This window comes from Syngnathoides biaculeatus, chromosome 6 (genome assembly GCF_019802595.1).
Source record: "Syngnathoides biaculeatus isolate LvHL_M chromosome 6, ASM1980259v1, whole genome shotgun sequence".
NCBI lineage: Eukaryota > Metazoa > Chordata > Actinopteri > Syngnathiformes > Syngnathidae > Syngnathoides > Syngnathoides biaculeatus.
The window spans coordinates 32104430-32118728 of record NC_084645.1 but is presented as its reverse complement, the minus strand read 5'-3'; the positions used below and the strand labels follow the sequence as shown (position 1 = coordinate 32118728).

The following is a 14299-nucleotide window of genomic DNA, read 5'->3' as shown; positions in this document are numbered from 1 at the left end:
GACAGTGGTCACAGCCACTGCACTTCAGTACACTGAAGGGGAAAAAAAAAGTCCTCTAAATGTCCGTGTCATACATAAGGCATCAGGATTTTTCAATTCTGTGAAAAATTAAGGATTAATTATCAATGAAAGTGAAGATCTTTCTTTGCATTTGTAGCTGCTCTTAAAAAAATAATTTTTTTTTAACCCAACAGTATAATTGCCTGCTGGGAGTGCCGCAAAGCATGCTGGGAGCATGTAAATAGCATTGGAAGTGCATGTTTTGTGTCAATTATTTCTTGTCATTCTTTCGTTTTATTATTTGCTAGTTATGCTATTCTGTTTGCTGTGATGTGATAACTTTAGTTTCGAATAGGCGGCGTGAGTATGTACATCATCAATAATGACCTGCCTGTAATGCAATTTTTCGTCACCGCCTTGTGAGTGCCATCATATGTTAGCTTACATACACGCTAAAATACATGGTAGCGTGCATACTAACAGTGTACTAAAGAGTACTTCATTGGACAAATCACAACAATGGACGTTTCTGACCTGTCAATCACTTGTACAATAATAGCCAATCAGATAGCCAAATTGTCTTAACCCCTGGCTTGACACGCCCCCGCCGCCATGTTGTCCAACAAGCAATACTGGTTGTCAGTAGCATGCACATGGGAACATTGTTATGAAGAAAATGGTCCTCAGATGCGCTTGGGGAATGTGGAATTTTGATGAAAGATATCCTGCTAGGTTACAAGGGGCTCGGTTGATTCATTTTCCAAAGCCTAAAACACAGGTGAAGTGTCTACGATGGATTAAGGCTTGCAGCAGACCACACGTACAACTAAATGTGAACAATATCAACAAACACAAGTCTGTATGTTCAAAGGTAAGTGAGGGAGAAGTAACTTCTGAGTTTGATTTAATTATTATCGGTGCTTTATATATTGCAGGAGAACAACTTTCACTTTGTTAGCGTATCACTGACCTGCTGAATGAAGTGTGTCACGTTTTATGCCGAAGAGTTGGGTTAGTGATACGTAAATGTGCGATCTCATGCAAGAGAAATGTCTATTTGCCTATTTGTATCGCATGGGACTTTTAAGACAGAGCACTGGGTTCCATTACGAGCCAAGTCAAACTTTTTCATGTGGTGACTACGGTATTGACTGAGTTAATCACCAATGTTTAAATGCACTTGTAGAAAATCAAACCTAACTCACTCATAAAGACTACAATGATATTACTCGTGATCTTTCCAAGTAAAAAAAATTACTCACCCTGCTTTACATGCGCAGTACGATTCCACTATTTTACCCTGTTGGATTTCAATCTGAAGTTTGAGAGGCGTCAAACTTTTTTTTGCATCGATCGCCAACGTTTCGCTGTAACTCTGACATTGGGTCCTGCTCAGTCCAAAATCTTAATTCCGTGTACATATCCTTGCGTCAAATAGTTCAGACCTCTCTGTACAACTCTCTTGGACAAGTCTGACGCATTTGGCAAAAAACATATCGCAATATTATCTGGAATACGCGATAGAGAATCAACTTCAAATCTGTTCTGTTCAGTCGCCATTTTGGAAGCTTGTGGGACATGACAACTGTAGCTAATAGTCCACATATGGTATGATGTCCATTTTGGAGAAAATTTTAAGGGCATCTTATGGTTGCAAAAATATGATACATATCACACATAGGTATATTAATACTGCATCCATTATTCGCGGACTTTCGTCAGTTGTAGTGGTGTAAGGAACGTATCCGTCAGGAATAACACTGTACAAATCTGCTTTTTTTTTTATGAGTGTGTTGATTTTTAGTCATGGTATTATTCCGCCAAGGTTTAAGACCTCAAGACAACTGGCCTTTATTTAATCTTATGTTCTAAAAATGTTCAAAATTGACAATTATGGTAGTGGGTTAACGATATACACCAGAAGTTAAATGAAATGCTGTTCGACATCCTGTGAAAGAAATTGTATAGTAAGTAAGCAGACGGAATCAGAGTCAAGCATCACTATATACTTCAATTTAAAGTATGGAGGCAATTTAAAATTTGAAAAAGAAAAAGGCGTAAGTGGCATGCGTCTCAGGAAACTGAACTCTTTGTCTGATGTCTTAGTAATTTGTTATTGTTAAGAAGACTGAATGTATTGTTTTCACAACACCGCGCTTAACTCCTTTTTACACTTGAATGACAGCTGAGCGAGTATGAGGTTATGACGGTGAGAGTTTTATTGAGTATTAGACCCTATGGGAATCTGTTCTGAATTGGAAACTAAACGTTCCTTTTCACAATTATGTCCGAGTATCTGCGGAATGAAGCCTGACATCATAAAAAATGTCAATGCATCTGGCCAGCATGAAAACTTCCAACTGTGGAAAAAAAAAAAAAAAAAAAACTACCCATCTTTGCTACTGTGTTGTTTCTTCAGGTCAGCGAAATGCCGTTTTTAAACAGTGTTGCTTTTTATGACGCTTTCATGACATAACTTCCTCACTGTCCACAATGACAACAAAGAGTGCGGTAAAGTTAACGTTCTGGAACGCACACACACTTCTGGAAGAGAAAAAAAAAGCGTGGAATGAAAACTGGGTTAAACACCCACACTCCAAGATACAAACAACTTCCAAATGTGTTTTTCTCAGGATACACCACTTGAATTGTACTTGGGTATTTGATGTTGAGTATGACGCTGAGGGTTTGCGAATGTAGCCATTTGTTATGGCACAAAAAAAAGGAAGAGACAATCTCTATCATTCATTAATGCATCTGGACAGCCTCGTAACAACTTCACGTGAACAAGAGCTGTATATGTTTTGTATACCATAATACTGATAAGATGACAGACAGGGCAGCACCACAAAAAACAACAAACAAAGCCAAGTTGGTCAAATAACTGTTTACAACCGTTTATCCAGACACGCGTCAGCTCCTATGTAAACTACCCCGAGACATGCGAATTCCAGCAGAGCAGACATTGACATAGACACTCCAACTTGACTTTAGGTTAATTGTCAGCTGTCTGAAAAAAAAGTCCAGAGAGTCATGTGTTTACTCAATAAAACGAATAACTATCTCTGACGCCATCATCCTACCCCAAGATCTCCCGGCAGATAATCCCACCGCGGAATGATACTGATGACAGTGATTCAGACAAAACGCAACCTCGGCGCTTCAAAGCTTCGCAGGGCTAAAAACTCATTTAAATCAAGTTGGACCACCGTTCACCCCTGAATCAGCATGTAAATCATACATGGAGAAAACAATCAGACACTTTCCAGCCAGTCTGTGGAGAGAGTCTCCGTCTGCTTTTGACTGCCTTTGCCTGTTTACTCTACCAGGTGATGCAGAGTGTAACACTCCCTGCCGCTGGCTCCCGTGGTCTGTGCGAGCAGCACTTAGCCTGCGGGCAGCGAGCACTTGCTTGTCTCGGCAGTAATGTGCCGTTGAAGGGAGCGTTTCAACATCAGGTTAGCAGGAATTACAGGCCTAAAGATCATGCTCGGGCCTGGAGGGCAGAGGAAACACCCTCGAAAAGAAAGGGGAAAAGAGCGATGGCTCCACAGATAAAGACCAGCTTGGGAGACGCAAGTAGAATACAATATCGGGTTGATATGTAGTTTATATGCAGCACTTGAGATTCTTCCTAACATCAACACTTTTAGAAGCATATGCAAGGAGACAATCCCTGCAACATAAACATCTCATATAACCTCATTCATAAATCCTTTAATAGCACCTGAAATTAACCCCCTTTTTTTTGGCTTGCAAAGTCAATATTTGTGCATGTGTGGTCATTTTCTACGTACACACCAAAAATGTTTTCTTAAGATTTACACACAAAACCAGCACGCTGGAATCAGGTGGGTTAACATGTCAACAGTATCCAGGTACAGTTCCTCCAGTTCAAAGATTCCACAACTCATCATAGTGGATGAGTCACAAATGAATCACAGCGTTTGAGCACAAGGAGATTATGTGCGCGTGTTTCTATAAACAACAAGGGGAAGAACATTTTCATGTCTGCTTTGAAATAAGTTGTTTTTGTTCTGCCTTGGTGTGTAATATTTTCACCGATCCTCCTTACAATGAAACATATGGCAACATGGCTCAGTGGCTCCCAAGACCAAGCCTACATATGTTGCTCCTGTAATGGATTTTTGTCTTGACAAAGTGAATTATTCATGCCCCTTGAGTGGGGTGGTGGGGGGGTCCATCAGGATGTATGCTTCAAAGTTCTGCTTTTTATGAGCAGCTTCATTTCTAGAGCAAGCGTATAAACAAAAGCCGGTGTGCCGACATTGACTCAGCAGAGACAGCGACCGCACGGGCCTCGGCTCGGGTTGCTTTTGTGCTGTGCCAGTGCTTACATTAGCTAGAGAAAAGCTCAAGCTGCTCCGAATATTCTCCTAGACGCCATCCATCTTGGTGCGGAACTTAACAGACGTGTTCCCACAACCGGATCACTGGCAAAGAACATTCCTGTTTGCTAGTTGTGTGGGAAATTCAGAACCAAACGACCTAGAGTCCAATGTGATACACTAAAACCCCAACAAATTATTCATCCTCGTAATCCTTTTACAGAGAGCACACAGATCGTGGATAAATGATTTTGCACCGAGTTAGAAACGCAAATGTTTCAGCTTTGGTGCCCACGGAGACAAATAATCTGTCACTCACTTTACTTAATCACTGGCCGTCATTCGGTGATTTAATATGAAATGCAAATTGGCTCTCGGATTCTGTACATTACATTAATTAAAAGGAATAGACTCGTAGGGAAGGTTGTACAGTGGTAGGGGACCGCTTTAATTCAAAGTGAAAAATCTGGCTAAGTAGAATTGGTACAGGCTTCCAATTGCTAAGAAGACATCAATGATGTGTCAGAGGTTGAGGCTGTTATCTGGGAGAGTCAGATTTAACATAATCAGAGTGCAGCCAACTGTAGCTGATCAGGAGCCCGGTAGACGGGCCAAGCATGACAGCCAATTACACAGAGGCCAGCTCTGCTCCTGCGCATCACTTCAGTCGTGTCCTGTAAGTGGATATAAGGCTGAGTTGTGCACGCGCTCTGGGGCACTGTGTCACTCTGGGGGACAACAGACTACGCAGTGACCACAGGCAGGGAAGTGCAAAGAAATTCATCTTGAAAAAAAAAAAAAAAAAATTACTCTCAAACTGCTCTACATGGTCAATCAAATAATTTGAGCTAAAAAGGACCAGGGTTAGTTAAAGTAAGGAAAAATCATAGTGTGATATTAAAATTAAAACAAATTGAAATATATATTGTAATCTAACACAAAACCACACATAAATGCAAATAAAAACATTTAATTACATTCTGTATATCTAAATAATTGTAAACCGCAGCCAGTAAAATATTTTAACCATTTGAAAGTCTATTAGCTACCACTTATACAGCACAAAATGATAATTTTTCTTTACGTTTTCAATCTTTAATCAATTTGAAGTCATTCAGAAATTTTAATTATTTCATTGATTGTAGTTATCATTAATATTAACATCACAATGCAGCCCTATGGGGGCACAAACCAGTGCAATCTGTAGGCCGGTCCCAAGCCCGGATAAATGCAGAGGGTTGCGTCAGGAAGGGCATCCGGCGTAAAAACTGTGCCAAACAAATATGAGCGTTCATCTAAAGAATCCCATACCGGATTGGTCGTGGCCCGGGTTAACAACGCCCGCCCCCGGCACTGCTAACCTGCAGGGCGTCGGTGGAAATTCAGCTACTGTGGGTCGAAGACAAAGAAGAGGAGGAAACCGGATCCAGCGTCAGAAGAAAAAGAGGAATGCACAGAGCCTACAACTGAGTGTAGGGACTTTGAATGTTGGGACTATGACAGGAAAAGCACAGGAGTTGGTTGACATGATGATTAGGAGAAAGGTTGATATTCTGTGCATCCAAGAGAGCAGGTGGAAAGGTAGTAAGGCTAGAGGTTTGGGAGCAGGGTTTAAATTATTCTACCACGGAGTAGATGGGAAGAGAAATGGAGTAGGGGTTATTTTAAAGGAAGAGCTGGCTAAGAATGTCTTGGAGGTGAAAAGAGTATCAGATCGAGTGATGAGACTAAAATTTGAAATTGAGGGTGTTATGTATAATGTGGTTAGCGGCTATGCACCACAGGTAGGATGTGACCTAGAGTTGAAAGAGAAATTCTGGAAGGAACTAGATGAAGTAGTTCTGAGCATCCCAGACAGCGAGAGAGTTGTGATTGGTGCAGATTGTAATGGACATATTGGTAAAGGAAACAGGGGCGATGAAGAAGTGATGGGTAAGTACGGCATCCAGGAAAGGAACTTTGAAGGGCAGATGGTGGTGGACTTTGCAAAAAGGATGGAGATGGCTGTAGTGAACACTTATTTCCAGAAGAGGGAGGAACATATAGTGACCTACAAGAGCGGAGGTAGAACCACGCAGGTAGATTATATTTTGTGCAGACGATGTAATCTGAAGGAGGTTACTGACTGTAAAGTAGTGGTAGGGGAGAGTGTAGCTCGACAGCATAGGATGGTAGTATGTAGGATGATTCTGGTGGTAGGTAGGAAGATTAAGAAGACAAAGGTAGAGCAGAGAACCATGTGGTGGAAGCTGAGAAAGGAAGAATGTTGTGCGACCTTCCGGAAAGAGGTGAGACAGGCTCTCGATGGAGAACCGAAGCTCCCGGAAGACTGGATGACGACAGCCAAGGTGATCAGAGAGATAGGCAGGAGAGTACTTGGTGTGTCATCTGGTAGGAAAGGGGAGAAGGAGACTTGGTGGTGGAACCCCAAAATACAGGGAGTCATACAAGGAAAGAGATTAGCGAAGAAGAAGTGGGATACTGAGAGGACTGAGGAGAGGCGAAAGGAGTACATCGAGATGCGACGTAGGGCAAAGGTAGAGGTGGCAAAGGCTAAACAAGAGGCATATGAAGACATGTACACCAGGTTGGACACGAAAGAAGGAGAAAAGGATCTCTACAGGTTGGCCAGACAGAGGGATAGAGATGGGAAGGATGTGCAGCAGGTCAGGGTGATTAAGGATAGAGATGGAAATGTGTTGACTGGTGCCGGTAGTGTACTAAATAGATGGAAAGAATACTTTGAGAAGTTGATGAATGAAGAAAATGAGAGAGAAGGAAGAGTTGAAGAGGCAAGAGTGAAGGACCAGGAAGTGGAAATGATTACTAAGGGGGAAGTCAGAAAGGCACTACAAAGGATGAAAACTGGAAAGGCACTTGGTCCTGATGACATACCGGTAGAGGTATGGAAGCAATTTGGAGAGATGGCTGTGGAGTTTTTGACCAACTTATTCAACAGAATACTAGCGGGCGAAAAGATGCCTGAAGAATGGCGGAAAAGTTTTCTAGTTCCCATTTTTAAGAACAAAGGGGATGTTCAGAGCTGTGGGAACTATAGAGGAATAAAGTTGATGAGCCACACAATGAAGTTATGGGAAAGAGTAGTGGAGGCTAGACTCAGGACAGAAGTAAGTATCTGCGAACAACAGTATGGTTTCATGCCTAGAAAGAGTACCACAGATGCATTATTTGCCTTGAGGATGCTCGTGGAAAAGTACAGAGAAGGTCAGAAGGAGCTACATTGTGTCTTTGTGGATCTAGAGAAAGCCTATGACAGAGTACCAAGAGAGGAACTGTGGTACTGCATGCGTAAGTCTGGTGTGGCAGAGAAGTATGTTAAAATAGTACAGGACATGTATGATGGCAGCAGAACAATGGTGAGGTGTGCCTTAGGTGTGACAGAGGAATTTAAGGTGGAGGTGGGACTGCATCAGGGATCAGCTCTGAGCCCCTTCCTGTTTGCAGTGGTAATGGATAGGCTGACAGATGAGGTTAGACTGGAATCCCCTTGGACCATGATGTTCGCAGATGATATTGTCATATGCAGTGAAAGCAGGGAGCATGCAGAGGAACAATTGGAAAGATGGAGACATGCACTGGAAAGGAGAGGAATGAAGATTAGCCGAAGTAAAACAGAATATATGTGCGTGAATGAGAAAAGTGGAGGGGGAAGAGTGAGGCTACAGGGAGAAGAGATAGCGAGGGTCGACGACTTCAAATACTTGGGGTCAACAATACAGAGCAATGGAGAGTGTGGTCAGGAAGTGAAGAAACGGGTCCAAGCAGGTTGGAACAGCTGGCAAAAGGTGTCTGGTGTGTTATGTGACAGAAGAGTGTCTGCTAGGATGAAGGGCAAAGTTTACAAAACAGTGGTGAGGCCGGCCATGATGTACGGATTAGAGACAGTGGCACTGAAGAAACAACAGGAAGCTGAACTGGAGGTGGCAGAAATGAAGATGTTGAGGTTCTCGCTCGGAGTGACCAGGTTGGATAGGATTAGAAGTGAGCTCATTAGAGGGACAGCCAAAGCTGGATGTTTTGGAGACAAGATTCGAGAGAGCAGACTTCGATGGTTTGGACATGTTCAGAGGCGAGAGAGTGAGTATATTGGTAGAAGGATGCTGAGGATGGAGCTCCCAGGCAAAAGAGCGAGAGGAAGACCAAAGAGAAGGTTTATGGATGTGGTGAGGGAAGACATGAGGGCAGTTGGGGTTAGAGAGGAAGATGCAGGAGATAGGCTAAGATGGCAAAAGATGACACGCTGTGGCGACCCCTAACGGGACAAGCCGAAAGGAAAAGAAGAAGATTAATATTAACATCACCAAAGAACCACACCGTAGCTACTTGCATAATATGAGATCCAAACACGAGCCAAATATATACCGTAATTTCCGGCCTATAAGCCACGACTTTTTTCAAGCGCTTTCAACCCTGCGGCTTATGCGGTGATGAGTCTAATTTGTGCATTTTTTCGAACAGCCGCAAGGGAACACTCGAGCAGAAAAGGTAAGAGTGAGACCAGTGGAATATATGTGCCGAGGAAGTGACTTTTACCGGTATGTTTTTTTTTTAACCAGTCCTGTTAGTGCCGCGCTAGCGTGTGTATGTGTCTCAGTGATGTAGGTATGTTTTTTTTTTTTTTTCACTGGCTCTGTTAGTGCTTTGCTACCGTGTTGCTACTGTGTAGTTGCCTCAAGTTTTTTTTTTTTTTTTTTAAACCAGCACTGTTCGTGCTACTGTTTTGTTGCTATGTTAAGCTAAGCTAAGGTATTAAAACTCTGTGCACAGATTTTCTTTGTAAATATCTCACATTTCAATGTGGGCACTTGCGGCTTTTACACAGATGCGGCTTATGTATGTACCAAATGGTATTTCCTTTACAAATGTACTGGGTGAGCCTTATAATCCCGTGTGCTCTGTAGGCCGGAAATTACAGTAATATTGTTCTAATATTGACTCTCTGAAACTAAATAAGGTAAACAATAGAAACAGCTCTCAGTCAGCTGCAGTGGAGTTGAGAAGCTTCGAAAACTATTAAAGAATAAACTGACCCAATCAAAACTGAGCATAGAATCTGTACTAGCAGAAATTTTGGTAAAGCTCTGCAGTTGTGCAAGTGGACATCATGTAGTGGCCAGCCAACGTATATACATGGGTTTTTACAGTTGGAAAGGCATATAATCTATTTTCTCCAGCTCGTTTACCTGGTTGTCCGGGTGATTAACGGTGAAGTATCCGACACAGATGATGACTTCATGGAGGAGCTCTTCGGCAGAATGCTGCGTACAGTACCACAGCAGTGAGCTTACGATGTGGCGGAAAGCGAGTGACAGGCCCTCGGCTCCTAGAACAGTCTGAGAGATTGCATGCAGCGTTATTGTGGTGGGGCACATCATGAATTGCCCGTGACTAACATTACAAAGCTCTCAACATAACAATGCAAAGTAATAAAACATTTTATATATGTTCCTCGTGGGAATGTGTGGTACAAAAGCCCAAAATGCAATAAAAAAAAAAAAAAAATCCCCAAACCAGCAGCGAAATGAGATGAGAGGAGTAGTTTACTGACAGTATTTATCAAACATGTCACTGTGACGGAGCACCCAAAGATCATCACAACTCTACTCAAGAGTTTGAGCATTGTAAAGTCCATAAACAAAATATCTTTGACATTAAACATATTGTAAAGTTTCAAACCTATACTTAAAAGTCAAATGCAGCCCATAAATCACTGTAGGGAAGCAGCTTTTGTCGTGAAAACCCCCCCACAGCAATATACGTATAAACAATGTTATGTAATGGGATTGGGCACAAGGTGATACGAGGACATTAAAAAAAAAAAAAAATCAATTCAGGGAAGGTAGCATCTTAAATTTTCATTAGTTATGAGCTAAGAGTAGTAGCGGTCACAGACCACCGGAACTGGTCATTTGGAGATTTGGTACCACCGGGCCGCACAGAAAGACAGAACAAAGTCCATTTTATTGACCACATAAGAGTCTGAATAAATTTTTCAACTAAACAAACGCACTTTAGAGAAATTCTGAAAGGGGAAACGGCCAAATGATGACACAGAAAGTGAAGAGCCTCCAATTTCTAAGAAAAAAAAATGCATTTAAGAGACAATGTCAACGGTCTTAGTTTTATTTACATAATGTGTGGGAAAAGGCTCGCAAATGAGACAATGAAGCCTTCAAAACTGGGTGAAAAAAGAATGAATATCTAGCTACAGCAAACTATCTTTGTTGGGAGGGATGCCTTGCAATGATGGGTGAACAAAACAAAATTAAGGCAGTAGAAGGAACAAAGGTAACATATTGTGGGTGTTATTGCCCATCTGCCATTACCCCTACCCCGAGATGGGACCTGCTCATTGAAGAGAAACAATCGAGGGCTTCCATTAATTGCAAGGTCTACATTAAGGGTAATGTTGAGATGCAATTTATAAATGAGTTTTTAATTGTTTCTATGTTGGTCTGTCAAAATATTGCTTTCCATGAAACCATCCCTGGCATAAAAAAGGCTGGGGACCAATGAGTTAAAGGAGCCAGTGGCAGAGTAGTTTCGCAGTAGATGTTCAAATAAATAACAGCTTTCTCTGCACAGTGATGCTGTGCCTTCTCCTCCTGGAGCTGCGTAATATACGGCCCAGTTTACAGTGCTAATCATTTGTGGTCGTCTGAACCGCTGACCCACCGGGATCTAATCAATCCTGACAACAGACGTCAGGTCAGAGGTCATTTGTGTTTACGTCCATGGGTCGCTTTTGTCCTGAGGAGACAAACTCCACATCCAACAGACATTAAGACAGGAGCCGGCGTCAATCGGATCAGGTTTACGGATTAAATTGATCATGGGAGAATAAATATTTGTGGTTGTCTTCATTCCCGTTGTTAAAAATTGAGATTGGTTTTAACAATTACTTGGTGAGCTGGGCCCACGATTTATTTTTCCTCCACAATATTAGAGAATGCAAGCATAATAGATGAAAAAAAAAAAACATCTCTCTCTTTTTGGACACAAAAGATGTGCTGAACCAATACAACATCATTGTGGATACCTGAAAGGCAGAGAGGTCAAGCAGAGCAAAACTGTTGAGGAAGCGAATGCCTTGCAAAGCCACCTGGATGACCCCAAGGCTGTAAGGTTCCTGGCTTTGAGACGAAGACTCTGGTGAGAAGCTGTGCAGCAGGATGGAGTACAGCGTGTGCACCACTCCCACCAGGTCTGTGGACTGCAGGAGCGCTGTCAACCCAGTTGGGTCCTGTCGTTTGTTGTCAAATATACTGGATCCACTAAGGAGGAAAAAACATGGTAAAAAATACAAACAAAGACAAATGACAATAAAACTGGATCACCCGAATCACTCCAGCCAAAGGTCACCTGAGAACAAAACTAATACACATATGGATGAAACTTCAATATAGAAGTGCACACTGAGGCTACTGACTAGGTGCTAAGTTTTGGCCCAAACAAGATGGCACCCTACTAACTCAGAATAACTGTTATACATAACAAACTAAGGGACGTACGAATATCAATCACTGGGTCTGTAAAATGCAAAACCCAAAAACGTGTGTTCACGATATGGTCATATTTTAAGGTAGCGTTCTTGTCAATGGGGACAAGACTAAGTTCATAAAGCTTTGAGAATTTCATCTGGAACTGAAGAGAATTAAGTTACCGTGTAATATTATTTACACAGACACATCTGCGAGGCATTACTTTATATTTTAATAAAACAAAACAAATACAAATTAGGTTTCCCCTAGCGACAACCTCCAGTTAGTACAGCGAGAGGCCATGATTTGCAGTCATGAACAATGGAGGGTGTGTGACCTCTAGAAGGAACCCGCAGTGCGTGCTGATACTTGATGTTACCCAACAGGCCCTGTGTGAACTATGTTACTCCTAATGCCATTATAATCCCCAGACACAGCAACTGGCATGGACTAAATAAATATTCTACATTCTCTTTGATGATGCACAGAAAAGGTACAAGCAGGCCTGTTGGGTCGTGTAATGGTGAAAGAAGTTCATTGGCTAAGAAGAGAGTTTTTTCCCCCAAAACCTTTGAATGCTGGAGGATGCTGCAGTTAAAAATACACCACAATGGACCGCCGCTTTGTGGGGGATAGAGGCAAGGTACGATCACTAATAGTGTAAATCCACGGATAATTGAGCCCCATTCTAAATGCACCCCAGAATAAAAAAATAAATGATCTTGTACAAGTGGTGATATACTGTCAAGCATTTTCACAGTTGAGTTGCCTGGAAAAAAAAATTGGAAAAAAAAGGAAAAAAAAAAAACAAATTTAAAAAAAAAATAGTGAAGAGATAAATCAGTGCCCAATTTGTATCTAAAATCGAGTTAAAAGCTGCCATGTAAAATATTTATTTCGCTGGACCGGGTTAAACTATGCTGCTCGGTACAGGTTTGCTTTTCTCAGTTACATCAATATAAACAAACACAAAACAATACTTTCTATCGGGGGGGGGGGGGGTAAATTGATGATCTAATCTTCTTACACCTGCTAAGGGACTGGTGACGTGAACATTCAGTTCCTTGGCACTGAGGTGAGGCAGTCATGGAAAATATCTTAAGCTAATAATGCTATTTGATATCAATATTCAGCATAACGAAATGCATTAAGTGCATTCCTAGTCATGTGTGAGATCAAAGCGTATCTTGGCTACTGTGGGCTAAGTTGCTTGCTAGTGAACAACTTTGGCGCTGTCTATCGGTGCGACTGTATGCTTAGCCTCTGTCAGCAGCACCACTGAACCTCCTTGCGGGGAGGTCACCGTAGCACATGTGGGTGGGCTCCCCCCGAGCTGTAAGCTAAGGTTTATGGTGAGTGACAGAGAGCTGGGTCAAGTAGATGCCTATCTCTTTCGGCAGTAAAGACAGCTTAGCTAGCTGGCTAGAGGAAATGACCCCCCGGCTGATTGCGGAGGAACCAAGTGCCTTTGTTTGAGTAACCATGAGAGTTGTCTTTAGTGATCCTTGTGACATTCAAGAAGCGACAGACACTCACTCTTGGTCATTAGAACTGAAATGTAATGCATTTAACTAGTGATAGGGGCATGCTTACCGTCCAGTTACGACAAAGCAGAGCTTACACATGCTGTACAAAAAAGCTGAGGCTTGCTGGAGAAAAGCAGACATCTTGGGGTGCTCATCCACAGGGCTTTGGATGGACAGGTAGCACCCATACATCTTGTCAATCAAACCCATGTTGACCACATAGCTGGAAGAGACACAAGAAGAGAAAGACAACTGTGGGGTTACTGGTAAATGCACACTAAATGCACCAGGGATGACTTCATGTTCTACAAAACAAATCTCTTGACCTAATTTTGGAAAAAAGTGCTTTCTGCTGAACATACTTCCACATCTCTGCAACGGAGACGCGATACCTCACTGTGATATACACGGTGATATCTACAATTTGTCTTTGCACAAGGCAGGACTCTAGTAGATCATGTTTCCCTGTGGTCTCTCAATCACAAATCGCTCCTAATAGCGCCAGTAGACGGCTGTTTTGGTCCATGCGCCAGTATACTGCCTGTATACTAACCTGAGGCCGTCTTCCTGCTGTTAAGTATTTGTGGTCAGCTCAAACACCGTTGCTCATTTTCAGGTTCGATTCTTTGTCGTAATTGCAGCTAAAACTCTATTCTATATATTCATCAATTAACTCAACCAATTAAGTGCTAACATTTTTAGGATAATTATATCATTTCTTTTCCAACTTTGAGGTAACAGTTTGGGGTATCACTTGGTTGGATGGATTTAGTACAAAGAACCTGCTTGTGTTATAGACTGGTGACTCAATACTTTTGCCCATGTGGCATCTCTCAATTTCTATAGTCAGTCACTTTTGGGGGCCCCTTAAAACAGGTGATGAGCCCCATATTCCATTGCAGGCCAGGCAACACTTGAACGC

The 14299-nt window shown here is 42.1% G+C and overlaps 1 protein-coding gene across 3 annotated transcripts in view; it reads right to left on the bottom strand.

Moving 5' to 3' along the window:
* Positions 1-14299, bottom strand: part of scaper (S-phase cyclin A-associated protein in the ER) — a 66574-nt gene that overhangs the window by 6608 nt on the left and 45667 nt on the right. For all 3 annotated transcript variants that reach the window (XM_061823730.1, XM_061823728.1, XM_061823729.1), the window contains 3 exons: positions 13445-13600; positions 11410-11644; positions 9554-9703 (listed from right to left, as the gene is read on the bottom strand). In XM_061823730.1, coding sequence (XP_061679714.1) covers positions 9554-9703; positions 11410-11644; positions 13445-13600 — 541 coding nt within the window. The remainder of the gene's footprint in view (positions 1-9553; positions 9704-11409; positions 11645-13444; positions 13601-14299) is intronic.